Raw genomic sequence first — 25052 nt, 5'->3', positions numbered from 1 at the left:
AAAGAGGAGGAGGAAGAGGAGAAGGGGGAAGGGATAGGTGAGAGGGGTAAAGCTGAGGTGAGAAGTCGAGGAGTAGTAAATTGGGATGTGATCAATGATCAGATCACCAGTGATGACCGATTCATTGGCGCCTTGTTTCTCCGATCTCAAATACGGGTGATCATCGGGCGATTGGCGCGGCGCTAGTAGGCAATAGCCTATCCGTGGCGCCGGCGCCCGTCATTTGTGTTTGCCCGTCACAAACCAATGGCGATCGTGGCGGGAGAATTCGTTCCAGCCCGTGTTTTGTTGATTTTTGTCTGTACTTTCCGCTTTTTTCTCCCCGAGATGAATGTGTTGTGAGGGCCCTTTTGGTGGTATTCAAACAGCGATCGAGATTAGGAAAGAGGTGGGCGCGGGGAATGATATGAAGCGTTAGGGTTTTAAGACCGCGGGGCTGCTGTGGGTTCAGGAACCGCTGCCAAGCGTACTTCGGGTTTGCTTTCCAGTAGATCGAGGCATTGACCCAGCACTAATTTAATTGAGAAATCATTAGTCTGCATAAAATTAATGGAATAGGATTGAAACTTACCACAGAGGATCTCCTCCTCCCAAATCCCCATCTGGTAATCAACTAGCCCGTGTTGCTCTAATTGATCGCAGAGCTGAATCAGGGATTTCCCCATCACCTCCATGCGATCTCGAGAAAGTAAGCTAACTTGCGAGGATTGACGACCTGCAATATAATCCGAGGTGAGGTCTTTCTGTTTCTGACACACGGCCAGCCAACATATATTGAATTCTTCCCACAGCTCCAGGCGGTCAGGGTAAGAAAGATTGTCGTCGCGTAGGATTCCTATGTGTCACAAAAGCGAAATTAGTCTCTCCTCAAAACATGTCAGATGATGCTTGAATGACGCGTGCCCGCAGGCGCAAAACGAGAACAGGAAAATCATAATAATAAACAAAAAAGGTGATTAATAGAAAAAAAGGGTCCAGTCCAGAGTGCGATTCAGTAAGACAAGACTTGTCTATCCCAGCCATATAGCATGTAGACCTGGTGAAGCTATCCCGCAACTTGTAGCGTAAAAAACGACCCGCCAGAAGACAACCAGACAGAAAAGCCAAAAAAAAATTAAGTGAAACCAAAAAAAAAAAAAAAAAAAAAAAAAAAACGAAAAATCCGAGGGAAAAATAGTAGACTTACCAAGATCGCGTGAGTTAGTCACAAGCCACTCGGAGATTTCCAACAGTGATCGGCTTGCTTCTACCAATCGTCCTGTACGGGTCTGATCAAAAGTGCTGCGCAAGGCGCGTTGGTATTGGGAGTAAGCTTCTTCCAGAGAGGAAAGACCCGAAGCAGGCAGCTGGGGAGGGTCTGAATGATGCTGGATAGGCGGGTCCAATCGGCTTGACCCCGCGGTAACGATGGGAGTGAAATCGGACATAGTAGCGGGAAAGGATTGCGTGGTGCTCGGGCGTGCCATGGGACCGGGGTGATTATATGAAATTTGTCCTGCACCCAGATAAGTTGAAAGAGCTGGGACCCCAGTAGCGGTAGACTCTTCTGGGGCGAAATATTGTGGAACTGCAAATTGATTCGACAGGGCTTCAATCGCTGCAGACTGCCGTGGCGAGTACTGTGGAACAACGTCGAAGGGTCCTTGGGCTGGATTTTGCTGACTGAGGCCGTACAGCATTGCCGACTCGTACGGGATGAATGGCGGCGTAGGGTCATGTGGCGTCCGGCGCCGAGGTTGTTGCTGTGGATGTTGATGTTGATGCTGCGATTGTTGCTGAATTACTCCCTGGCGAGATCGCGCAAATTCTGGCGGGTAACCAGGCACCTCGTGGGGCTGTAGTGAACCGCCGTGGAAGGAGCTGCTTGTGTATCCGTAGTCGTAGGACATTTGAGCCCGCTCTGGCGCCTGCGAGATCCCCGTTGGTTCCACACGTGGGTGCATGGTCGACTCGAAATGATCGGTTGCACGGCCACCAGTCGTACCATTACCAGATCGTGCCATCAACCGCTCATGCTGCTTCATACGTTGGTCGCCATCCATGAGGCTGTCCCACACGGACCTTCGCAGATCTAGGTCGGCCCAATGCTGAGGGGACAGCGGTGGACTTGCGTAGGATGCCAGCTTGATGGAATCCTAGAGACAGACGAACCTTGAAGAATCAGGTACTGAGTTATCGGTGATTCTCTCCGTGGTTGCTCGGTTGTTTCGTCCTTGCCTCTATGTTGGAGATCTCTTATTGTTCAACTTGGATGGTGCTGGCAGATTGGGGTTCAGCTGATGCGTAGAGTAATAAATCACAGAGTCCACGGGTATATACCTCAATAGTCCGGGCCGACATGTATATATATATAGTCGGAACGCCAGAAGATCCACTGAATCTAGACTTGAGCAGAACAGACTTTCCCGGTGGAAAAGGGAAAGGAAAAAGTAATAAAAAATCCTCAAATGCAAAAGCGAGAAATCGAGAACTCGAATATGACGAATCTGATGAATCGTGAGCATAGATAATCAACGAGAGAGGGAAAAACAATAAAAGATAAATTAATAATATAGAAATTCAAAATCGAAAAGGGAGAAAAATCCCAGATGGAATCAGCGAATGAACATACCAGTAGCAAGGGAGAAAAGCACGATGTCTTCATCGGGCTCGTGTCATGGTTGGACCGGGTACCTGGGGCTTGGGTAGAGAAGGGGCATAGTATTTGAGACTATCTACTATAAGGGGGACGCTAGTCGCCGATCGGTGTGATCTACAGCCTAAACTCGTTTCGGGCCTGTACATCTGCGATCGCCCGGGAACCCGGTGCGCTGGTTCCTGGTGGGTTCCTGGTTTCCCGAAAAGCTAGGGATATGATAGAGCGAAGGGGGCAAAAGTATCCAACGAGGGGGAAAGAACTCGAGAGAATCGAAAATTGAAATTGAGAAAAATTGGGGGAAAATGGGTGGAATCGCACTCAGCTTGGGCGCCCAAAAGGTCAGGTGGGGATTTTCCTGAGAAATTCTGGTTTTAATTCCCATTTAATCTATTTCTGATTTGTGTTTTTATTTTTCGATGTGTAACTCTTATGCCTGGGGCTGACAATCCATGAAGCCGTGGCGGTGCCTCATGCCCAAACTAGGAATTAAAATACAAATCTCTCCCGCGAGGCGGAAAAAAAAAAAGCAAATACTTGAAGAAAGTGTCAAATCCTCGACCCAGTGGGCTGGGAGTAGGAATCTGCAGTTCATATTTAGAGCCGAAACAACCTTAGAATAATAAAATTCATATGTAACAGAGAGATGACCAGAAAAAGGGGCTAGGAACTCCTCAGGGCTTAAGTTTGTACATTCCGTCGATTGCCCGGACAGCTGCTCCAAACCTGCTTGTTTTGCCCCTTTTCTCGAGGGATTGTTACGACCCAAATAAGTACACAGAACTTGGGATACATTGAATGCAAGAAAATACAAATACCCCAATCCGAGACATGCAAGTCCCATTGTCTGCCCGATTGCGGATCTGCCAGGGACTGTCAAAATCCAAAATATCCACTTCGGTGGATCAATGTCATTGCGCCCCCAACCGGATCCGACGTTCTGGTTGGGATGGGGACGTGCCGATGTTAGGGTCAAATGGGTTTCACTAGCCTAATCGAAATCCTCGTACTTTTGATGATTACCTGTGTTGTATTTCCTTTTGCCCCAGGAGTGGAAAGTGAGGCTGGTGGGCAAATGGATCCTGGAATGACCTGCATTGCATACAATATATACTTTGTACGTAGAGCGGGCATCATGCAGTGTACATATACCCTGGGAACATTGGGATGAAAATCAAATACTGTCTTCTCAATACATATCACCTGACGAACCAGTGTCAGGACCTGGGCCATTTGATTTGAGTTACAAATCTGGTCTCAAAGTCGCACTAAATGTGATCTCGGGGGATCGGCCTGATCTGGTGGAGATAGACCAGGAGCCCGGTGGGTGGGCCAGTAGTTGCACCGTGGAAGGCTGAAGACTCCATAGCCTTTGTCTCTTGACCCAGGAATTTCTTGCCCTACCATTCACTCTTAATTTCCCAACGCAACCTACACCTATATCCAAGGTACCTAATCCTGGTCAGGTATGAAACAGGATTCAAATCCCGAGGCCATACATACCCGAGCTGTAACCGGAGTAAACATTAAATACCAATTGTGTCTACGTACAGAATGCATGTTGATGCGAACCCTGTCAGCTGACAACTTGCCAAATATAGCACTGACGTCCGGAAAATAGAACAGCAAAAGAAAACCCCCGAAAAAAAAAAAAAAAAAAAAAAACAGACCAAGAGGTGATTCGGTGTTACAGTCCTTCCGAGGGGTCTGCTACCAGTGGCAGGATTGGAATTATGGCTGCCCTTCCCGGTCGTGGTGGGCCACGTTGCAGCCCGGACGGAAAGAGGTTGGTCCGAGGAGTTCGCGGATGAGGCTGAGATCTGACTCGGCCATGGGAGTATCAGATGCTGCACATGGGGACTGGTTTCAAGTGTTTCATATTTCATAGGGGAGGAGAAATTTATCTCCCCGCCTGTCCCACGATACTTTCCCGAATTCGGTTGGCGAGAAACCACTAAACTACATAAACACACGTCGCTGGTCGTATAGTCATGTCATGTCGCATGCTCCACCATCTCCAAAACATTGCAAATGGTGAGGTCCAGGCGGAGCACTGGAGGTCGAAACAAAAAAAAAAAAAAAAAAAAAAGAAAGGAAATGGTAACCAGGAAAAAGGCGGGAACGCAAATTGATAACAAGCTGCTGCACAGAAAAGCCGTGAAGGTATTGAGGACGCCCACTATATTTGATCTGCGTCGAAGTCAGCACCCAATTTGTCCAATCATCCGCCACTTCCACTTCCAAGAAAACGAAGCTTACTCAAGGTCATGCTGAGGTTCACATCGGTACTCTCCACCATTCCGGTGAACTCCTCAAAGCTGATACGTCCATCTCCATCCTTATCGGCCTCCATGATCGTCTTATCCACGATCTGTTGCAGCTGAATATCCTTCAAGTTGTTGCCCACCATCATCTTCAGCACAATAAAAAGCTCACCGTTGGAGATGTAGCCGTCACGATCGATATCGTAAACCTTGAAGGCAAATCGCAGCTTCTCCGTCTTGTTGCCCTTGGAGCTGAACGCCGAAAGTCCGGTCACGAACTCCTGGAAGTCGACATCGCCACCACCATCCTCGTCGAAGATTGCAATCATTCTGATAGCCAGTCAGGGACGAACGCCACGATATTCAGTGCGCGTATGGATGAAATAAGACGTACCTCGTGGCAAGTGGGTTGGAGGAGACCTGGGGGAGGGAAAGGAACTCGTCACGATCGATAGTACCAGAACCATCCTATGAAGACAAAAGAAGTCAGTTCATATGCGTACAATGTCATTCATGTGTATAATCGCACCTTGTCGAGCTTCATGAATCGTTTTCGTAGTCGGTCCACCTCCTCACGATCGACTGTTTACCCCCTCCCTGTCAGCCCACACTCGCTTTTCCTCATCTGAATACAAAGTTCCGATAATTGAGTCACATACAGTTGGAAGTTGAGACGATGTTATCAAACAGTTGGGTAGTGCCAACGGAACCCCGGCGGCGTTGCACATTATGCATGGCACCAGTAGTTGGTTCGGAGGGGGATGGTTCCATTGCGGCTGGGAGAGGCGTGGGAGATACTAAGGTGGGGAGAGGGGGATGGGAAAGGGAATAAAAGATCAAGTGTGGAGACAGTAAGAATAAGAATCGAGCTAGGATCAGGTGATGAAAAGTGATTTAGGTAAAAGGCCTAGAATGGAAGTTGGGGAAATAAGGGAGGAGCGCGATGGGGAAACATGAATCTGATAATGCCCAGCCCCGCACTAACCGCATTCGGCACAGCAAGCGAGCCCCTGAGACCGTGCACGCGCCCAAAACAGGCCATCACCGGGTGACATTGCAACGTCAACCCAACCGCCAGCCTCAGAGCCGCCAGTTTTCTGTCGTCGATATCTCCCCCTTCCCATCTGATTATTATCTCAAAAATAAGACTACGACATAGCGCATGATCTAGGCTATACGGCAAACCTACTTTTACCTCCGGGACCCCCATGGTCGTTGCCCTTTTGCCCTCCCCGACGCTATGACTCGGTACGGGGGCCTGGGCCGGACGCGCCCCAAGAAGCTTACTTCCAAGGCCTCCATTCCCATCGTCCGTGAGGAGGAAATCGATGCCCTAGACGAGGACATTCAAAATCACCAACAGATTGAAACAGGTGTCGAAAAAGCCGAGGAATCGGTGAGTCCCCCATTAGCCACAGTTTTAGCCTCACCCCTGTACATCACGTGATATCATCACCAAAGCGACACGAAATTTTCACGATGCTGACCGCGCACGCGTACCATAGGAATTTCACTTGCAAGTCGCGATCAACCTCACTGCGCAGGGTAAAGTAAATGATGCGCACATTCCTACTCCCGAAACCATCCTCAGTAACCTACGCTATGACGAACTTTATCCGCCGCTCTTTTCGCAACCTGCGACCTACATCCGCTCCTCGGCTACGGTCGAAGATTGTTGTGGGTGTCCATACAATATGACCGAGGAGGATGATGTGTTCCTCAAGATATTCAACCAGAAGCGCGGCGCAGCAAATCCCTGCTCTGAGGACAACTTCGAGGCCACCATGAACTTCTTCGAGGAGACGGCGCAGGCCAAGCAACCGTTCGCAGCGGTTGACAGCCCGCCGGTCCTGTCCTTTGAGGAGATGGAGGAGGCCATGGATGCTGCCGTAGAGGAAGCTGTCAAACACTTTGCCAAGCACATCTACCCACATTGGAAGTCGCGTCGAATCGCGGAGGGCAACAATTCGCTGCAACCTAGCCTCAAGGTAAGTGGCGTATTGCTTTCAAAAATGATAAAGTTGAGGCCAGTGCTGACTGTTTATCCCTTTAGTTCGAAACCGGTCAAGACACCGACGATAGTGATCCATATGTCTGCTTCCGCCGTCGTGAAGTGCGACAGATTCGTAAGACTCGTGGCCGTGACGCCCAAAGTGCTGAGAAGCTGCGCCGACTGCGTAAAGAGCTTGAAGATGCTCGGCAGATGGTCGCATTGGTGCGTCAACGTGAGGTGGCCCGAAAGGAGATGCTGTCAATGGAGCGAACCCTCTTCTTGCAGCGAGCCGAAGTCAAGGAGATGAAGCGCAAGCTGAACATCAAGGACGATGACGAGGACCTTATCAACCAGAAGGTAAGCATTTTTCCTGTCATGCTGCAGATTGCATGTGCTAACTCCTCATCACAGCCTAAGAAAAAGCAGCTGGAGATTCCTCCTGGGCAACGTCCCAATGTACCTCAACTTCGTTTGCCGCTCAAGGGAGGCCTCAACGGCGCGGAGGACTTGCAACTGCTCGAAGATGTTCAAGCCGAGAAAGAAAACGAGATTCTGCGCGATATCAAGGCGAACATCACCAAGCACATCAAGTGGAACGAGGGTTATGTAGATCATACCCGAGCGCCACTTTCCCCCCCTCCGGAAAGGACATTCGATGCAGCAGCGTTCCGACCAGCTTTCACCGCACAACTACCCACCCCGCCATCATCAGAGTCATCTGGCGAGATTGACACAATTGATGCCGCCAGTCCACTCTTCTCTCGAGATAAACTTGCCTCCCGGGCGATGGAGATGCACGATGAGCCGCATCGGATGCCGTCATTCCGTAGACGTGTCGGACGAGGTGGTCGGCTGATGATTGACCGCCGTAACTTCGCAGCGCGCTGTAAGCTTGAGATGGATCCCGTCAAGGCCGACCGATTCAAGTTCGACCAAGAAGACTCCGATGAGGAGCCTGTCCATGAGATAGACGGGTATAGCATCCAAATTATGCAGCACCGAGCCATCACCATGGCAAAGGCTCGTGAACAGGCCGCAGTGGCTGCTCAAGCTCATGCGCAGGCGCAAGCTCAGGCAGTCCAGGCCCAGGCCCAGCAACGACGACTGCAAGGCGATCAACCTGGGAACCCGGGAGCACCTCCTGCACCTAGCGTTGCGGCCGCATCGTCAGAGGCCTGAATATCCACCGACCCCTTTTCTTGTTTTTGTTTTGCAGCATTTGGCGGGCGTTTTGAGTTGCTTGTTTCCCCTTCGTCACCGCCTCTCCCACTTCCTCCTTCTCACATCTGTAGTTTTAGTACCCTTTTTCATGTTTTGACGATTCCGCTGGCGGCGAAGGGATTTGATGGAGCCCGGCCTTATGCTTTCTGCCCTTTCTGTTTCTCCCGCACCCTCCACCTACCTTTTTCAACATTCCTCTGAATGTTTCGATGTCGATTTGCGGATTTCGTTATGATATCCGACGTGAATCGGCGACGCTGCATTTATTAGTGTACATAATATCTTTTCTTGAAAACCTGGGGGAGCGTGCGCGGCCGGTGACCGGCCTGTTTGTATGATGGACGACTCGAAGTTATGATGCCTGCATTTCTGGGAAAGGGAAGAAAGGCCGGAAAAAAAAAAAGAAAAACAGACATCGAAAATCTAACACAATATAATCATTCGCGGAAAACGCTGTCGCCATTTGCTTTTGTAGGGAGCATCAAGTCGGTGGTGAGATTTCCACAAGATACTCATTGGATAGTAGCAGGCCATAAGGGTTGTTTGAATCACACACGCTGCTTGGTGTTTCGGGATCCACGACCATCGCCGTTGGCTGACCGTTTCTGGGATGCACCTGGTGCAAGAGCTTCGAGCATTGACAGGACGGCACGGAGAACCTCCTTCTCGCCGATGCGGACCTGCAAAGCCATCTTGTGTCGGCGAGCAGAGCCCTCCAGGGCTGCGGGCGCACTGGGTGGCAAAAGTCCGGAAAGAATGTTGAGATCCTGGTCGAGAGAAGTGGCATAATGCGCCTGCTTAGCCTGTAGCACTTTGTAAAGAAGACCGGCTTGGGCGACATCCATTGATGGCTTGGGCGGCTTATTTTTCGCTCGGCGTTGCTCAAATTCTTCTGGTGACTGGGTGAGTGTGGTGAGCAAAACAACCAGCTCGGCGGGAAGGATATCCTCAAGCTTAGCGTTAGCAAGTGGCTTGGGGATCACATAGCCGTCTTCCAGAACATCATTCTCTTCAAGAAGTTGGAGCTATTTAGAGAGTTAGTCAGACTGTTTTATTGCTTCGTGCAAGAAAGTCATGCCACATCTGCATGTGGTACATGGCGTGACCTACCCTGGGCTGGGATTCCACGTCGCTGCTTGAAAGTCCAGCGGATTGACAGACGTCACCTAAAGTTAACTCGACAACATCGTACACGGAGTAGTTGTCGGTGACATAGCCATAGCGGCGGAGCAGATCAGCACGGGGGATTTCGCCATAATCGTTGAAGATTTCTTCGCCTTCTTGAATAGGCTTGATGGCCTTCATAACCAAAGCTTCCTCTTCTTGAAAGAGACGAGCCTTCAAACAGTAAGTATAAATGTGTAGCTTGATGAAGATGGAATATTGCCAACACTCACATTATTCCGATCCGCATCCGCATTAAGCAAATCAGCAAGCGGAACCATACCCTTAGGATACTGTTCGTCCTCATCATCACTCATAAAGCTCTCGTCACCGCCGTCGCCCTCCTCATCCTCATCGTCTTCACCGTTTTCGATGTCAAAAGCATAAGCCATAATCAAGGACCCCATGATATGAGCCAGCTCCAGCAAAGCAGCAGTGCCAGCATCGCCCTCGTAAGATGTAAGACCATTGATCGGCGGGAACAAGGCTGGGTTCGATCTGACAATGGGCGCAATTGATTGGAGTATAGAGTCGTCTGCACTCTGCTTGCCAATCTTGTCCACGATGGCACTGCCTTGTAGCTCCGCCAGCTCTGCCTCCGACCAGAACATCAGTGTATCGAAACGAGAAGGCAAGACACGGAAGTAAGGTGCCCATTTCGATTGTTCACCACGCAGGTACTCATAAAGCATGACTAACATCAAAGACAGCCACGGACCGAGCACCTCGACATCTTGTGGTAGCAGACTCTTCAGATCCGAATTTTGGACGGCGAGGATAAGGGAACGGGGAATGGAAAATAGTTCTTCGCCTTCGGCAATATTTGCTCGAGCAACTGTGCATATGCAAATGATCTCAAGTTAGAAAATTTATCCTTTCATAGATCTCTTTCGGGTGCCCAGGGTGCGGATTTTGTGTGGTGGGTGGCGGGGGCTTTGCAGTAAGCTTACCAACTCCTCGTCCTGCTCCTGAAGATCTCAAGTCTGCCAAAAGAATCTTTTGATTGGCCTTCACGCCAGGATTAGATTCAAGCCAAGAAATAAATTCATTGGACTGTTGCTGGAAGCTCGAGGGGTCGGAGAAGTGGGTTGAGGAAGACATTGTAAGTAATGGGATGTGGCAAGAGAGAAAAGGAGAACCAAGTCTAGCGTGGAAAAGAATTGGAAACAGATTCACATATAAGTGCCAGCCCACCAAAGTGAAGTGCAAAGACTGAACAAGAAAAGGGGTCAAAAATCCAGGGAAGAAAAGAAAAAGAAGTAGATGGGGTTGTAGTTTAGTTTCGGAGAAATGGGAACCGCCAAGGTTGGTTCGGTTTGGTTGGTTTGATACCCGATAACGATAACGAAAATCAACCCACTCTTTTCACTGAACGTCAAGGTTCCTCGGATTCACCAGGTATAATTCGAGTCAATCGGCTCTAAATCCAGCATCATGATTGCTATCGGTATGGAGGGCTCAGCCAACAAGATTGCCATCGGCATCATGTCGCATCCCGAGGATGGCAATCCACCGCAGATCCTCTCAAATGTTCGACACACCTATAATTCCCCTCCTGGTGAGGGTTTCTTGCCCAAGGATGTTGCGCGCCATCACCGGACCTGGGTTGTGAAAATGGTGAAAGATGCGATGAAAGAGGCACGTCTTAAAGTTGAAGATGTGGACTGCATCTGCTTCACCAAAGGTCCTGGCATGGGTGCCCCACTACAGAGCGCGGTGATGGCAGCACGAATGATGAGTCTGCTTTGGAACAAGCCATTGGTGGGAGTAAACCATTGTGTTGGACGTAAGTGTGAAATTGATAGATAAACTCTGATCTCTAGTCTCATCGCAAGCCTTCTTTATAGCATTATGGTAGCTGACATACAATCCCGCATATCCAGATATCGAAATGGGCCGCCTCATTACCGGTGCCGAAAACCCCGTTGTCCTTTATGTTTCTGGTGGCAACACACAGGTGATTGCATACAGTGCGAAGCGGTACCGCATCTTCGGCGAGACCCTTGATATTGCCGTCGGGAACTGCCTAGACCGTTTCGCGCGCACACTATTCATCCCAAATGATCCATTTCCAGGATACAACATTGAGCAGCTAGCCAAGAAAGGGAAACGATTTGTGGAGCTCCCATACATTGTGAAGGGTATGGACTGTTCGTTTTCGGGTATTCTGGCTGCAGTCGACGCTCTGGCCGTGTCTCTTGGTTTAAGCGGCGAGGAGCAGGCAAGACTCGACGATGAGAGAATTGAAAAAGAGCAAGGTGACCAAGAACAAGACCCTGATGCGAAGCCAACTCGTGCCGACCTGTGCTTCTCGCTTCAGGAGACGGTTTATGCGATGCTAGTTGAGATTACCGAGCGCGCAATGGCGCATGTGGGGTCCAAGCAGGTCCTCATTGTTGGTGGAGTAGGATCCAATGAGCGGCTGCAAGAAATGATGGGTATCATGGCGCGAGATCGAGGTGGATCTGTTTTTGCTACGGACGAACGTTATTGCATTGATAATGGTGTCATGATTGCCCAAGCGGGTTTGGAGGCATTTAAGACAGGTTTCCGGACACCGCTGAAGGAATCTACCTGCACACAGCGGTTCCGGACAGATGAAGTGTTCGTGGATTGGCGAGACTGAAATACCCATCTTCAAAATAATGAAAGGAATATGTTTTACGAATTAAATAGGTCTAGAGTCCCTACTTCGAATTTGCGCACATGTCAAGGATTCATCTTGAATCAAATGGTGTATTCAAAACTAAATAACAGTGAAATAAAGGTGTATAACCAGACAACTAACGGCGCGCCTGCGCGGTCAAGAAATAATCGGGTCTGCATGACTACAATATCAACTCCAGCACATACCTATCGTGAAGCAACGCCTTCGAATAGAAAATCATGCAATATGAGTAATGTCTGTCCTTTGCGTTGGCTTTCAAACAGTTTTTAGAATATTTGATCAATGTTGTATGCATCCCTGGCACAAGATGTTCATTGCAACCAAAAGGGCAATAGCCCTCGTGGCTGGGCAATGAATGAATGTATGGTGAAATATGTGGCGCTTTCTTAGAGATTTCGGACCGTACTCCGAGGCAAAATTGCAAGTATTTGCTGGGACATGAATCACTCCCCAGTAATGTCGCCGGTAGGTTTGTACAAAATACTTGTCACATACTGCATCGACATCAGAAAAAGAATTCCAAGGGTGCCTTCCAAAGAACATCTTACCTTGCGCTTGTATCTAGTTGTGACACTAGTGGCAAGAACACCATTCTTGATACTACTAGTGGCCAGATGATTCAAAACAGTGTGGTTGGGGTAATTAAGAACACTGCTATCATCCTTTGTAGGAGTGAGGGTGTTGAGAATCGATTTACCCAAGAACAATGGAAGACTGGGCGGAGTTGGGGTGTCACCAATGACGTTAGCAGCTTGCAGATATGCAGGGCTGTCTTCTTCCTTGTCCAGATCAGCAAGAAATTGGGGAATTGCACTGCCGAAGTCTCCCGCAGGAACCTCCTCAGCTTCCCCGTTCTTCGGAGGATCGTCTTCCGCATCTTCTGATGGTCGGTCCTTGGCATTATCCTGTGGTGTTTGTGATGGCCGGACTCCGGACGAAATAGATGAGTTGTCGTTAGCATCATCCGCACTAATCTCGATATAGTTCACCAAGTGGTTAGTGAAGTCGACAGCCGTCGGAAGATCATCTGAAGCTCGCATTTCACCGTCGATAAGGAACTTCAGATGATGCGTGCCGGGCCGGAGGTTCAATGTTGCGGTCATGACTTTAGCATTGGTCTCGCTGTTTGATATTAGCCCATGTCCTCGATCATTAAATTCTGAGTGTATATAGACGGACGAATCGCCCTACCTTCTGTGTAACTTGAATTTCTTCTCCCAGTTGACAAAGGTACCAGTAACATAGACCTTCTCACCAGGTCCGTTCCACTCAATTACCGTGGGCACCGCCTTGCCGACACCAAATGGCCGCAGCTCGTCCACCATCTCATCACCATCCAAGGTAGCATTGCTATAATGGGATGCCTCCATATGTTCGTCTAACAGTCTGTCTGCAGGCATCGACTGAATATGAGAATCCTCAGGTCCGATGACCGGTGATCCAGGTGTAGTGGTAGCATCGGCAATAGGCAATGGCATACGCGGGGGTCTTTGCAGGTGGGTCGAGGCACTATAGTAGGAGTTGAGCGGCGGGGCTGAAGGTGCAACAGGGTCTCGCCCCGCGGCATGGCGCGATATTGGCACCTGTACCGGATTAGAGTGGTCTGGCGAGGCGACATCTCTGCTCTGCGGTGGCTCAATCCTCCTTTCAACGGGCTTTTCGGGTCTGGTTATAGGCTTTGGAGTTCCGGGCGGCGGGTTTCGGGATTGGAGCCGATGTTGAACGGAGCCTTGGTATGCTGCGGAGTGACCGGCGGCATTCTCTCGAGACGCTGATGGGTCGGCCGCGGTAGCCTTGGTGGTTGGGATTGTGTTTTGTGATGTGCGACGAACAACCTTTCGCTCAGCGGCGGCATGGGGGATATGGCCCGATGGCGCATCGCCGACGGGGCCTTTAGAAGGATTGTTGCCCATCGAAGGCGGGGTAGGGGCAAGACGGAGACGGGTAAGAGAATCGGGTGGAAGGGAAGTGGAGTGGCGGGGGAGAGAAGTGTGATGAAGAACTTGATCAGGCCGACAGCATCCAGGCGTTACCCTTGGAGTGTTGATAAATGCCGAGGGATCTAGACAGCTCCGTCTTTCAATGTCGGTCAAGCTGATGACGCCGGATATCGAATCGGGCTAGGGCTTAGGGCTTGCGGCAATAACTCGGCTTCCCCGGATTTCCCCTTTTAACCTTACTCAACCTAACCATATCTTGATCTACATGATGGATAACCCGGTCGTGGGTGGCCTTCTGCTTATTCTTGGTGCAATTTACGGTTTCCTACTCAACCTCTTGTCTTGGTTATTCGCGCTTCTTTACTTGCTGGTGAGCCCCTTGCTCTACCTTTTGCATGGCCTCCTCAAAGTAGCTTTATTCCCACTCCAAATCTTGATCAAATTTGAGGTATGTAATACGCACCCTCACACGTTTCCTTTTCACTATCTCCTTCGGTTCCTTTGAGTCTCACGTAGATTAGGCATTTCTATATTTTGTGACAGGAGCGGTGATTACAGGAGTCACTGTGGGCCTGTTCCTACACTTTACTGGAGATGCTTTGTCCGAGCTCCTTCGGCTACAGTCGAGCCCGTCTCCATCACCAAAGGATGAACCAGCTCTGAAGACAGAGCCCATAGATTGGCAGTCAAAATGGGATCATCAACTATTGTCTTCAACGATCCCAGAAGAGGAAGAGAATAGCTCGGCGTGACATTACGGTATCTAATTTGGACATAATTCATCGTCCGAATGATTCAACAAACTGTATCACACATAATTCATAATTCAATTCGGGAACCTGGCATCCATGCTCTCCAGGAATGTCTCCTCCAAAGCATTATTAGCAGATTTCCAGTCAACTTGCTTAGTATCCTGGTCTGTGGTCACTACGTCATGCAATCCCATTAAGTCAAAGCGTGTCTTCTTCTTCTTCTTCTTCTTCTTCTTCTTCTTCTTCTGCTTGATCACCCCGAAGTCTCAGCTCCACAAACTCGGTATTCACAAATGCACAGAAAACACCCCCATGAGCAATATCAACTTTCACATCCTTAAAGCCAGGCTCCAATATAAAGGAAGGCACGCTATAAATAGCCACAGAATCATACCTATATCGCTGACCAAGAGTCCTGGTGAAACTAGACTCAGCCGTGACTTTCCCAGCTCCAGTCTCAAAAACACATCTATGAAACGGCACCTGTGGTACCGGCCCACCAGCATGCGAAAGCTTAGCTATCACGTTGATGGCACATATAGCATCCGACACAGAGAAGAGAATGTATGCGTCATTCTTCACCATAATCAGACTGCGTGTCGAATCATGGACAATGGGCTTGAGGTCCACTTCGATGTCCATGGTCGTAATAGTATCGATTCCGAGAGCTGGGCATGAGTCCTGTACACGGTGTAAAAGTAGAATGGATGGGGTACTTTCAAGGTTGGGGACCGAAAAGATAAAGACCAACGTATCCATACGTCTGGTCCAGATTTATATACTGAGTTACTAATTCGAAAATTAGCACCACTACAGGGTTTTGTTCTTTCTACGTAGGTAGATATAGAATTATTTACAAGAGCAGGCCTGGCGGTATTCTTTCAACCCCTTTAAATTCGGGATTATAGGTAGGAAATGTATAGGAGAAAGAACTTGAGGACCAAATCGCAACACATTACAGTATATCGGATATAAAGCCAAACTTGGAGATATAAATGAAAGACAGAAAACAAAGACTATGTGTAAAGCTCTCTCAAGGCGCACCAGAAGACTAGAATAAAATAACTCCAAATTGTAGAAAGAACCCATGAACTACAGAGCTATGTTCACTATCGTCTTTCTTTTGGGGTCAGGACCCTTTTTGAAGGCGCGAAGATGTATATGACCATCGATATGAAATTCCTCATTCAAAGTCACATTCTTCCCAGACCAGTGGAATTGGTTAGCTATATAGGACCAAGACCGAGTACCTGAAGAACCGAGCTGCTATCCCTGTAGTCCAGGAAAGCTAGGTTGAGTGACTAGGGTCCAGGTACTAGATCCACGTGCCGTGGCCCTGCTTAGACAATCACGGTGTACATTTAAGAATACCTGCTTACATGGTCCGTGCACCAATGGCACCGGTGTTTCATTTGTTAGACCCTGCAAACCTTACCAATCTCCCAAGAATGCTCCCTTCGAACACATTTCTTTTAACATCCTCCATTCCATGTCGAGGTGTCCAATTCACTCTTCATCTTGTTGGTTCAGCCCGAGGTAGAAGATCAGATCGATCTCACCTGTCAAACAACTAGCGTTAGACCCACCGGCCTATCTTTGGCTCCAGCGGGGGACCCAGCGGAGGACCATCAGTTGTTGTGAGGTCGCAGCAGCACGCTCACCATGGGCGTCCCTCGAGGCTTTTTCCGTGCACGCATGCTGCTCGGCGCCCTGATCATTGCCTCATTTCTCATCTGGAATCACTCGCAATGGACCCTTAGCGCTAGCCGCTCCGCCTCCGATTACAGCCTCGGCAGCTCCACACAGGCCCCTCCAGACTTGACAGCAGGGCACCAAAGATTTTGGAGGACCTTTCATGGATACTTGGAGAAATACGGGCCAGATGTCAATGCCGTTGTTGAAGATGAGAAGGCCCCGACCGAGGGCTTCAAAGTGAAGGATGCAGCGCCGCGCCCGGACTACGTGAAGGTTGCTTCAGAGGATGTCACAACAATGAAGGAGGCGCATACTGGATTTGTGGCAGCGATCGCAAGCTCACCACCCCAGCTACAGTATATCCCAGGGACTAGGGGTCTGGTATCAACCGCTGGCGGTTCTTACCTGCCGGTCTTGGTCATCTCACTACGCATGCTTCGCCGAACAGGATCGACATTACCAATGGAGGTCTTCTTAGCAGACGAAAATGAGTACGAAGACTACATTTGTGATACAGTCTTGCCATCGCTGAATGCGCGATGCATTGTGCTATCCCGAATTCTGGTAGCAGCACCCGCAAAGATCGAAAAATATCAGTTCAAGCCTTTTGCGATGCTTTTCTCCTCGTTCGAGGAGATCCTGTTCCTGGATGCAGATGCATTCCCTCTTGAGCAGCCTGAAGCTTTGTTCAAGGGTGAGCCCTTCCGCACTAAGAACATGGTCACCTGGCCCGACTTCTGGGCATCCTCGGCTTCGCCTCTGTTCTATGAGATTACCGGTACACCCGTTCCCGACATGAACCTGCGCCAATCTACAGAGTCTGGCGAAGTTCTCATTTCCAAGAAAACCCACATGCGTACACTTTTGCTTTGCACATACTATAACTATTGGGGTCCCTCACACTACTATCCGCTCCTGTCGCAAGGAGCGGCCGGCGAGGGTGACAAGGAAACATTTGTTGCAGCTGCGACTGCAATGAACGAGCCGTTTTATCAGGTTAGCGAGTCTCTCTGTGCGCTCGGCCATAGGAAGGAAGGAGGTATGGCAGGCTCTGCGATGGCTCAGTTCAATCCCATGCAGGATTATGCGCTTACAAGCAGAGGGACTTGGCGCGTTCGCGGAGATGACGCACCCGCCCCAGATGTCTTTTTCATTCACGCCAACTTCCCCAAATTCAACCCAGCCACAGTCTTTGAAAAGCATGAGGTCAACCCTGCATTCCTTGACGACGGTACTTACACCCGTGCCTGGACGATACCTGAAGATGTTGTCGGTCGATTCAGTGCCAAAGTCGATATCGAGAAAGCTTTCTGGCGGGAGATTCTCTGGACGGCTTGCGAGCTTGAACACAAGTTTGTCTCATGGGATAATTACAGAGGCATCTGCGCTGGTGTTAAAGATTACTGGCACAATGTTTATGAGTCTAATGGACTTCCAACATGAAGATGAGAATTTGATCTCTGACTACTTCTCGGCTTTCGCTGGGTACTGGCGACTTATTCATTGAGGCTCCATTGGCGGAAAGGGTTAACCAGGGCTATGGTTGACACCGGCTGGGGAATTCATGATATCGCCTGTGGCTCTGTGTGCATCCTTTGCAGCCAGTCCGCTATGCCCATGGGTGGATGATCTTCGGATAATCACAGCGATATCCCCCGCTTCGCATTTATACCTATCTTGACCAATCTTCCAGCTGGTCTGGATGTGAGCTATGTCCTGGAAAGGATTCATTCATGGGCTTGACAAATCTATGCGTTCAGCAGCTTCCCCCAATCTTTGTACAATACTATATTCGTTAATTGAGTGTATGCAACGAAGAAATTGTTGTATCGGTAGGCAAAGTGTACTCAATTACAGTCAAAAATTCCGTTGTAGAAGAGAGGTGTTCCAATCATTGAAAGCCATGCCACCACATTGGACGCTAATATTGTACAAAATTCTTTCTATGTTACATAAAATACAGGTCCGTAACTCAAAGAACCCTTCTATAATGCGAATGGACTTGGCAAGGATCAGGTCGACTTCTGCTCACCCACCGGTAAACCCTTCAGCTCCGCATTACGGATAGCCTCAGCAAACAATTCTTTGCAAGGAACACGGCTACCCAGCCGGGCGCAAAGCAAGAAAGCACCACTCAGCTTACGGTGCAAGCTGTACGTCTCCTCGGGAGGAGGAGCGAGACGTTCACGAATCATCACAGGAATAAGCGCCCGAATGCGATCAGTGATAGTCTGATTCTGGAAATCATAGAGATCAGGCGAGGAGAGCATGAACGGCTCAGCAATGGTAACAATCGACGAGACGTGAGCGTCAACCATAGCCTGGGACTCGAGGCCAGTGAGGTAGCCGAGTTCAACAGAGAGATCGTGGCACGCTTTACGGTCATTGCTAGCAGCCGCGACGAGGGTGCGTACGTAAGTGGTGATGAATTCCTTGGGATACGCGCGCGAGGCACCAAAATCAAGGAGCTCGAGACGGTTTGTGCGAGCGTTGTAGAGGAAGTTAGTCCAGTTGGGATCTGTTTGCATATAATGGAATTCGGTGATCTCGCGCAGACACAGACGCATGATCTGGGTACCGATCCAGTCGCGTTGGTCTTGAGTAAAGTCTTGGATTTTGGTTACAGCGACTCCTTCGAGCATTTCCATGGTCAGTACCTGTTTGCCCGAGGCTTCGGGCATGACTTCTGGTACCACGAAGACGGGGTCTCCACGGAGGAGTTCGCGGAAGCGGACGCTACACTCAGCTTCGCGGATGTAGTCGCATTCCCAGCCGAGTTCGACACGGGCGTTGGCGATGGTCTTGTCGAGGTAGAGGCCTCGAGGAAGGAGCCGGGAAGCAGTCAGAAGGATGGACAGGTTGTTCAGATCGGAATCGATTGAGTCTGCCACGCCGGGGTATTGAACCTTCACTGCGACAGGCTTGCCTGTTCGCTTAAGGACAGCGGAATGGACCTGGCCGATAGAAGCTGCGGCCATAGGAACCTCGTCGAAGGAGGAAAAAAGATCCCGCCAGTCAGGACCGAGATTATCAGCAAGCACTTTATCACGCTGCGAAGCAGGCATGTAATCGGCGCGATCTTGCACCCGCTGCAGGACTAGCTGGATTTGCGGTGGCAGCATGTTTGAATCTTGAATGCTTAGCATTTGACCTAGCTTGAGAGCGGCGCCTCGCATTTTTGACAGCTTTGCCACCATCCGTTCCATATTCGCAGCGCTGAACATGATAGAGCCACTCTCTTGGCTGCCAGTCGCTCGGCGAACCGTTTCACTAACGGCACCAAAGGCCATTGAAGTTGCCAATCCTCCATACTGCCACAGTCTACCAATTCGGGAAGACGGAACGCGTGATTCCATCATCTGGTAGGGCACGGTCTTGTCCTCGGCCACTACCTCCGCTACTGGCGCGACAACATCCTCGGCGATGCTGGCAGCTAGCTTCTGAGCTTCCTCTTGCTCAGTCTTCGCTGGGACCTGGGATTCTGCGGCCAATGGCGCGCCTGGCGGAGTAGACCGAGCATACTTCTCTGCAAGCCAGTCTCTCTTCATTCTGGGTTTTCCTGCAAGCAAACGAGACACCCGTGGGCTTTGGAAAATATCCTGCATCATCTCCTCTGGAATCTCCTCCTGTGTCTCCGGGGAAGCTTTGGTTTCCGGCCCAGTAGCCGCGTGAAACACGTCGGCATTCAACCCATCGCTTCCACCAGCTTGAACATCCGCAGCAGCCTGTGGTATTGTCACGTGCGGCTGTGCAGATGTGTCTGGCGCAGTCTGCCGCGAGGGTTTGTAGAAGACATCCTGCTGCTGGCTGGTATTTAAGTCGGCAGGCTTCTCAGTGCCGGTATATTGCGCTGTCGCAGAGGGAATCTGCGACTCCACGTGATGTTCCTGAACGCGGGCGTTGTCCGATGTGGGGGATGCGGCTGTTTTTTCCGCAGCTTTCGGGGAGGTAGGAGCAGCGTCGGCCGATGGGTCGGCGGAGACGGTGGTCGGCGACGGGGAGGTTGGGGGAGGTGGCGAGGGATCATTGAACCGTCGCGCGAGGGCGGCAGCGGCTTGTGCGGTCAGGATCAGCCCTTCTGTCTGTTCCTTGATGCCCTTCGTGAGGGAGGAAGTCCGCGTGTAGACATCGAGCTGATGTTGGCGAATGGCCAGATGTTTTCCGGCTACAGTTTTCGAGACATTGAGTAATTGAATGACATCCAGCAAGCGCCGGCCAGACATGATGTCTTCAATTATTCCAATGGTGTGGTGTGGTGGGTTAGTAAAGCATCGGGTAGATCGGGGCGGAGCGGGATGGCCGAGTAATGAGAAATGTAATAAAAATGAATAACGGGTACAGTCATTGCAATTGATAGAGAATCTGCCGGGAGTGCGGTCTTCTCCGATCCCCACTTTAATTTGCCCTTATATCCCCGAATCGCGCTCATGCGACCTCTTTCTTCTTTTCTTCCATACTTCTACCCCACATAATACTCACCATGCTTGCCGAGACAAACCTTCAGGGCCTGGAGTTGGAAATCTCCCAACTCGAGGCTCGTCTGCACGACTTGCGCTCACAGCTCGATGCGACTACCTACCCTTCCCCACCATCCTCCCACGCAGACACTAAGACACAATGGACAATTCCATCAGGTGAGCTTGCTCGTCAGTCAAGATAAAATTCATAAAGAATTATAAATCTAACAATCATACAAAAGACCTATATAATAATAAATTCCAATCGGAATCCGTCCAAACATCATCCCTCCACGCACTTCTCCTCCTCTCCGACTCCGCCCTCCCATTGGGCTCATTCGCATACTCCAGCGGGCTGGAGTCCTACCTCGCACATAACAAGCCTCTCCGCACAAACCCATCAGCCTCATTCCACCGCTTCCTCAAACTCTCCATCGCCTCCATCGCCAGCACATCCCTCCCATATGTCCTCGCCGGGTATCGCCACCCGGAAACCATAGAGACCCTCGATAATGACCTTGATGCCTCAACCCCCTGCATTGTAGCGCAGCGCGCCAGTGTAGCACAGGGACGCGCTTTGATCGGCGTGTGGGAGCGCGCCTTCCGGGGCAGCTTCGCCGCTCCCACTCGGAGCACCGATACCGGCGCGCAGGTCGCGGTGACGTCGATTGATGAATTCTCCGATGCGTTGAAATCCGCACTCGGAGAGGTCGATGAATACGATATGGGACCTAAGGGTCATTTCGCTCCGCTCTGGGGTGTCGTTTGCCGTGCTATGGGACTGGATCTGCAGCAAACCGCTTATATCTATATCTTGAACCATGCCAAGGCGGTTTTGAGTGCCGCTGTGCGGGCATCCGTGATGGGACCCTATCAGGCGCAGAATATTCTGGCGAGCCAGAGCTTGCAGGATACAATGATGGCTCGCATCAAGCGGGAGTGGAATACGCAAGTCGAAGAGGCTGGGCAAGTGGTACCGGCACTGGATTTGTGGGTCGGTAGACACGAGCTTCTATATAGTCGGATCTTCAACTCATAAAGGGCATCCCGAATATATATAATATTATAGACTGTACACTTGTACCTTTCTTATTCTGTCTCCTGAACGTATTTTCACATTTCATCTGCTCGGAACATAGTCTTACATGACATGAGATAGTCTAGAGGACAAAGCCGAGGGAAAATCACAATTGCGCCTCGAAACCAGGGTATCCAAGGGCGCACGATCGTTCGCTCAGCGCCCCGCATTCAGAAGAAAGTAAAACAAGACAAATACACTGAGACATTCGAAGGCCTTCGCATGAAAGGGAGAAACAAAACTGCCCCTAAGGACGTCACATAAGTTCGTCAAACGCCCCCTAACCTGACCGAATAAACCAGCCACCCAACACCGCACCATGGACCTGTCCGAGAGTGACCAATAAAAATGAATAGGTGGAAAGGGGCAACAAGAAAAGAAAAAGAAAGGGCTATTGTACATGAAGAAAGCTTTGATATCAAGCCGAGGGTCACATCACATAGTAACGTGCATATAGTCGTTGCTTCCGAAGGATTTGTTGCAGTTGGGACACTTTCGAGAACGAGAGGACACTCGCTCTTCTACACACTCGTTGCAGAAGACATGACCACAGGTCTTGATCGCGGTGTTCTTGAAGTTGCGGCGGCAGACCGTGCACAGGGCAAGTGCCTAAGTGAATTAAGGTTAGTGAGTGGGACCAAAAGGCATTGCTATTCAATGAACTTACCCGCAACATTTCATATTCGGATTCATTATTGCCCAGAGTCTTACCCTTCCAGCCCTCGAGGCTCTTCTTGGTATCTGCAAGACTCTGCTTCAGGCTGACTATTTCCGTTTCTGCTTTTCGCAAAGCAGAAGAAGTGGTTCCCAAAGTCGAATCCTTCGAGGTTGAAAGGGCTTTAAGTTCTGAAATCTGGCGTTTCAATCCCTCGATCACAATAACGCTCTCCGTCAATTGTTGCTGAGTAGATCGGTGCTTCTCTTGGGTAGAATTCAGGGCTTCCTTGGTCTCGCTGGCTTGCTTTTCCATGTTGGAAAGCAAAGATCGAGTAGTAGCTTCCGAATCCTTCAGCTGCGCCACAATATCCGAGGTCTTCGAGTTCTGTACTCGAAGTGTGCGGACTTCGATTTCACGAGCTTCCTTGCTCTTCATCGCTGCAAAGTACTTCTGATCTGCCTTGGACTTCTCTGCTGTCAATCGTGAAACCTTCTCTTCCAGAGCACCAAAATCGATAACTTTCTGAGAAGCCAGGGTAGAGAACTTCTTGTATGCCATCTGCATCGAGCTCAGCTCGGTGTTAAGCATGGAATACTGGCGCTCCAGGCTAGTGTATTTGGCTCGGAGAACTTCGAATGACATGTCCTCCACGCTCTCGGATGCCTTTGACCCCTCGACCTGTAACCGCAGTCTCTCTGTCTCTGATTCCAAAGCAGTAATCCGAGCCTCCCGAGCATCTGCAAGCTCCTGTAACTTGGAACTGGTCGTTTTTTCTTGATCTTGGCTAGCCTTTCGCATCTGCAAGTCGGCCAAAATCTCATCACGAACGTTACGTATCCGGGCAAGGTCAGTTTCTGCCCGTACTAATTGATTGTCCTTCTCGGCCATTGTGCTGCGCGCCTCGTCCTCAACTTGTGTTTTGTATGAGGTCCTTTCCGAACGTAGCTTCTCGGCCTCCTCGCGTAATTGTATATTCGTCGCTTCTAGGTGATTTATGCGTTTCACCACATCGTCATATTGGGAGCGAAGTTGTTTAAAAAGATCGGTTTGCGCATAATCGTCGTCGGTCAACTTGGAATACTGCACAATCATAGGTTAGTAATCCATACACAAAAAGTTGTTCATTGACAAGAAATCACCTTTGTCTTGACCTCAGTGATCTGAGTAAGCAAATTTGCATTCTCAGTCTCCAACTTCTGCAACTGTTCCTTCTGCTTTTCAGACACGACTGTAAGTTGATTATTGGATTCCTCTAGCTCAACACTTCGGTCTCCAGCAGGGGTTCCACCATTAGCAGGAGATGACTCCTCGCGCTTTGCTTGCGCACCATCGGAGCCAGGTCGTTGACTACCCATAATGTATCCCTTTTCGAGCTTGGCCGCAGTTAAACTCCTCGCACGGTCCAGTTTCTTTTCAGCCATCATGTATCGGAGTGAGGCCGTTTCCAGGCTCTCTTCAAGTTGCTGCTTGTCAGCCAAGGTCTTCTCATAATCGGCGATTAAAGTTTTCTCCTCTGCGAGCTTCTTGGCCAATTGGCTTTGGAGATCTGCGACATCTGGAGAGACCTTGGCCACCGTCGATTGGAACTGTTTAATAATTTCGCGAATGTCATCGGAGCGGGACTTCAAGTGAGTCTCAAAAGCGTCATTATCTTCGAACTGCAGAGAACTTTTGAATGCGTGGTCTGCCAGGAGTGTCAGCCATTGGTTCCGAAGGTCAGGAGGAGGGTGTGGAGTGTAGGGGGTGAGACTGACCCTTGACTGAATCATTTGAAGGTCCGATGAGCACTTTAATTTCATCGAGAAACTAATACCACGTTAGGCCTTCTATGTTCCAGGGGTGGGGCGAAGACTGAAAAGACCAGTCACGATTGTGCTTACCTGACGAAACCAGGAGTCGATGATACGGAGGCGATCATTATGGTCTGCAGCTGCTTTTGACATTTGGCTCACTCGCGACTCTAAAGAAGACTTCTCCCGTTTGTATTCTTGCATCTGACGCAAAATCGCATCTTTTTGAAATCGCTATGAGTAGGAGCTGTCAGTGACACATCCCAGGTGTATGCGCGTGAAACGCAGTACGCGAAACGCAATACGATTCAAACTAGACCAGCAAGTATTACATACCTCCAAGTCGTCTTTCCAGGGCATATCAGCATCGGGGTGAGGCTTGCTCCCACCATTAACAGCGGTGGCCTGCTTCTTTGATGGCGGGGCTGAGTCATTGCTGTCCGCAGCGGGTCGCTTCCGGTCGTCCATCTTGACAAGACCGGATTCAGTAGACACAATAGGGGGTTCGGCGGCCGGCATCAGTGGCTAAACGGGCATATGAGGGGGGTTTCAATCACCACCGAACCTCACTCGGCCAGAGTTAGACACCGTGACCGAGCCCAAGATCTGGCTGATGCAATTCCCAGCGTGACGAGAGCCAGGTGGAGTCAATTAGGGAGGGAGAGATAGGTTGATAGGGGTGTGTTTCTGAAGGGGGTAGGGGCGTAATGGGATTAAATTGTCGAAAAGCATGCTAG

The 25052-nt window shown here is 49.9% G+C and overlaps 12 protein-coding genes across 12 annotated transcripts; 5 read left to right on the top strand and 7 right to left on the bottom strand.

The window, feature by feature from the left end:
- Nucleotides 1-422: 422 nt before the first annotated feature.
- Nucleotides 423-2042, bottom strand: N7484_001596 (uncharacterized protein; the record flags this gene model as incomplete). Its single annotated transcript, XM_057112016.1, has 3 exons — nt 423-511; nt 572-835; nt 1187-2042. The coding sequence occupies 3 exons, from the start codon at nt 2040-2042 to the stop codon at nt 423-425; spliced, it is 1209 nt and encodes a 402-aa protein (XP_056976753.1).
- Nucleotides 2043-4814: 2772 nt separating this feature from the next.
- Nucleotides 4815-5670, bottom strand: cnaB (calcineurin regulatory subunit B; the record flags this gene model as incomplete). Its single annotated transcript, XM_057112015.1, has 5 exons — nt 4815-4825; nt 4895-5229; nt 5294-5367; nt 5429-5481; nt 5559-5670. The coding sequence occupies 5 exons, from the start codon at nt 5668-5670 to the stop codon at nt 4815-4817; spliced, it is 585 nt and encodes a 194-aa protein (XP_056976752.1).
- Nucleotides 5671-6139: 469 nt separating this feature from the next.
- Nucleotides 6140-8071, top strand: N7484_001594 (uncharacterized protein; the record flags this gene model as incomplete). The annotated part of the gene is made up of 4 exons (XM_057112014.1): nt 6140-6295; nt 6405-6887; nt 6953-7249; nt 7304-8071. 4 exons carry the CDS (start codon nt 6140-6142, stop codon nt 8069-8071), a joined length of 1704 nt encoding a protein of 567 aa, XP_056976751.1.
- Nucleotides 8072-8661: 590 nt separating this feature from the next.
- N7484_001593 (ribosomal lysine N-methyltransferase) lies at nt 8662-10378 on the bottom strand (the record flags this gene model as incomplete). The annotated part of the gene is made up of 4 exons (XM_057112013.1): nt 8662-9138; nt 9224-9451; nt 9511-10112; nt 10228-10378. 4 exons carry the CDS (start codon nt 10376-10378, stop codon nt 8662-8664), a joined length of 1458 nt encoding a protein of 485 aa, XP_056976750.1.
- A 333-nt stretch (nt 10379-10711) lies between these two features.
- On the top strand, nt 10712-11903 carry kae1 (O-sialoglycoprotein endopeptidase; the record flags this gene model as incomplete). The annotated part of the gene is made up of 2 exons (XM_057112012.1): nt 10712-11063; nt 11161-11903. The coding sequence occupies 2 exons, from the start codon at nt 10712-10714 to the stop codon at nt 11901-11903; spliced, it is 1095 nt and encodes a 364-aa protein (XP_056976749.1).
- Nucleotides 11904-12388: 485 nt separating this feature from the next.
- Nucleotides 12389-13858, bottom strand: N7484_001591 (putative Snf1 kinase complex beta-subunit Gal83; the record flags this gene model as incomplete). The annotated part of the gene is made up of 3 exons (XM_057112011.1): nt 12389-12439; nt 12494-13067; nt 13137-13858. 3 exons carry the CDS (start codon nt 13856-13858, stop codon nt 12389-12391), a joined length of 1347 nt encoding a protein of 448 aa, XP_056976748.1.
- Nucleotides 13859-14150: 292 nt separating this feature from the next.
- Nucleotides 14151-14637, top strand: N7484_001590 (uncharacterized protein; the record flags this gene model as incomplete). The annotated part of the gene is made up of 2 exons (XM_057112010.1): nt 14151-14333; nt 14407-14637. The coding sequence occupies 2 exons, from the start codon at nt 14151-14153 to the stop codon at nt 14635-14637; spliced, it is 414 nt and encodes a 137-aa protein (XP_056976747.1).
- Nucleotides 14638-14835: 198 nt separating this feature from the next.
- On the bottom strand, nt 14836-15279 carry N7484_001589 (Proline racemase; the record flags this gene model as incomplete). Its single annotated transcript, XM_057112009.1, has 1 exon — nt 14836-15279. The coding sequence occupies one exon, from the start codon at nt 15277-15279 to the stop codon at nt 14836-14838; it is 444 nt and encodes a 147-aa protein (XP_056976746.1).
- A 1020-nt stretch (nt 15280-16299) lies between these two features.
- On the top strand, nt 16300-17775 carry N7484_001588 (alpha-mannosyltransferase; the record flags this gene model as incomplete). The annotated part of the gene is made up of 1 exon (XM_057112008.1): nt 16300-17775. One exon carries the CDS (start codon nt 16300-16302, stop codon nt 17773-17775), a length of 1476 nt encoding a protein of 491 aa, XP_056976745.1.
- Nucleotides 17776-18344: 569 nt separating this feature from the next.
- Nucleotides 18345-20555, bottom strand: N7484_001587 (protein kinase COQ8; the record flags this gene model as incomplete). The annotated part of the gene is made up of 1 exon (XM_057112007.1): nt 18345-20555. One exon carries the CDS (start codon nt 20553-20555, stop codon nt 18345-18347), a length of 2211 nt encoding a protein of 736 aa, XP_056976744.1.
- Nucleotides 20556-20812: 257 nt separating this feature from the next.
- Nucleotides 20813-21828, top strand: N7484_001586 (urease accessory protein UreF; the record flags this gene model as incomplete). The annotated part of the gene is made up of 2 exons (XM_057112006.1): nt 20813-20966; nt 21032-21828. The coding sequence occupies 2 exons, from the start codon at nt 20813-20815 to the stop codon at nt 21826-21828; spliced, it is 951 nt and encodes a 316-aa protein (XP_056976743.1).
- Nucleotides 21829-22302: 474 nt separating this feature from the next.
- Nucleotides 22303-24834, bottom strand: N7484_001585 (E3 ubiquitin-protein ligase BRE1; the record flags this gene model as incomplete). Its single annotated transcript, XM_057112005.1, has 6 exons — nt 22303-22476; nt 22535-23605; nt 23665-24209; nt 24280-24331; nt 24406-24549; nt 24652-24834. The coding sequence occupies 6 exons, from the start codon at nt 24832-24834 to the stop codon at nt 22303-22305; spliced, it is 2169 nt and encodes a 722-aa protein (XP_056976742.1).
- Between the last annotated feature and the right edge of the window lie 218 nt (nt 24835-25052).

This window comes from Penicillium longicatenatum (genome assembly GCF_028827895.1).
Source record: "Penicillium longicatenatum strain IBT 33135 chromosome Unknown contig_1_segment0_segment0, whole genome shotgun sequence".
NCBI classification, from domain to species: Eukaryota; Fungi; Ascomycota; class Eurotiomycetes; order Eurotiales; family Aspergillaceae; genus Penicillium; species Penicillium longicatenatum.
Note: the sequence above shows the minus strand (reverse complement) of the source record. Positions and strands in the feature narration are given on the sequence as shown.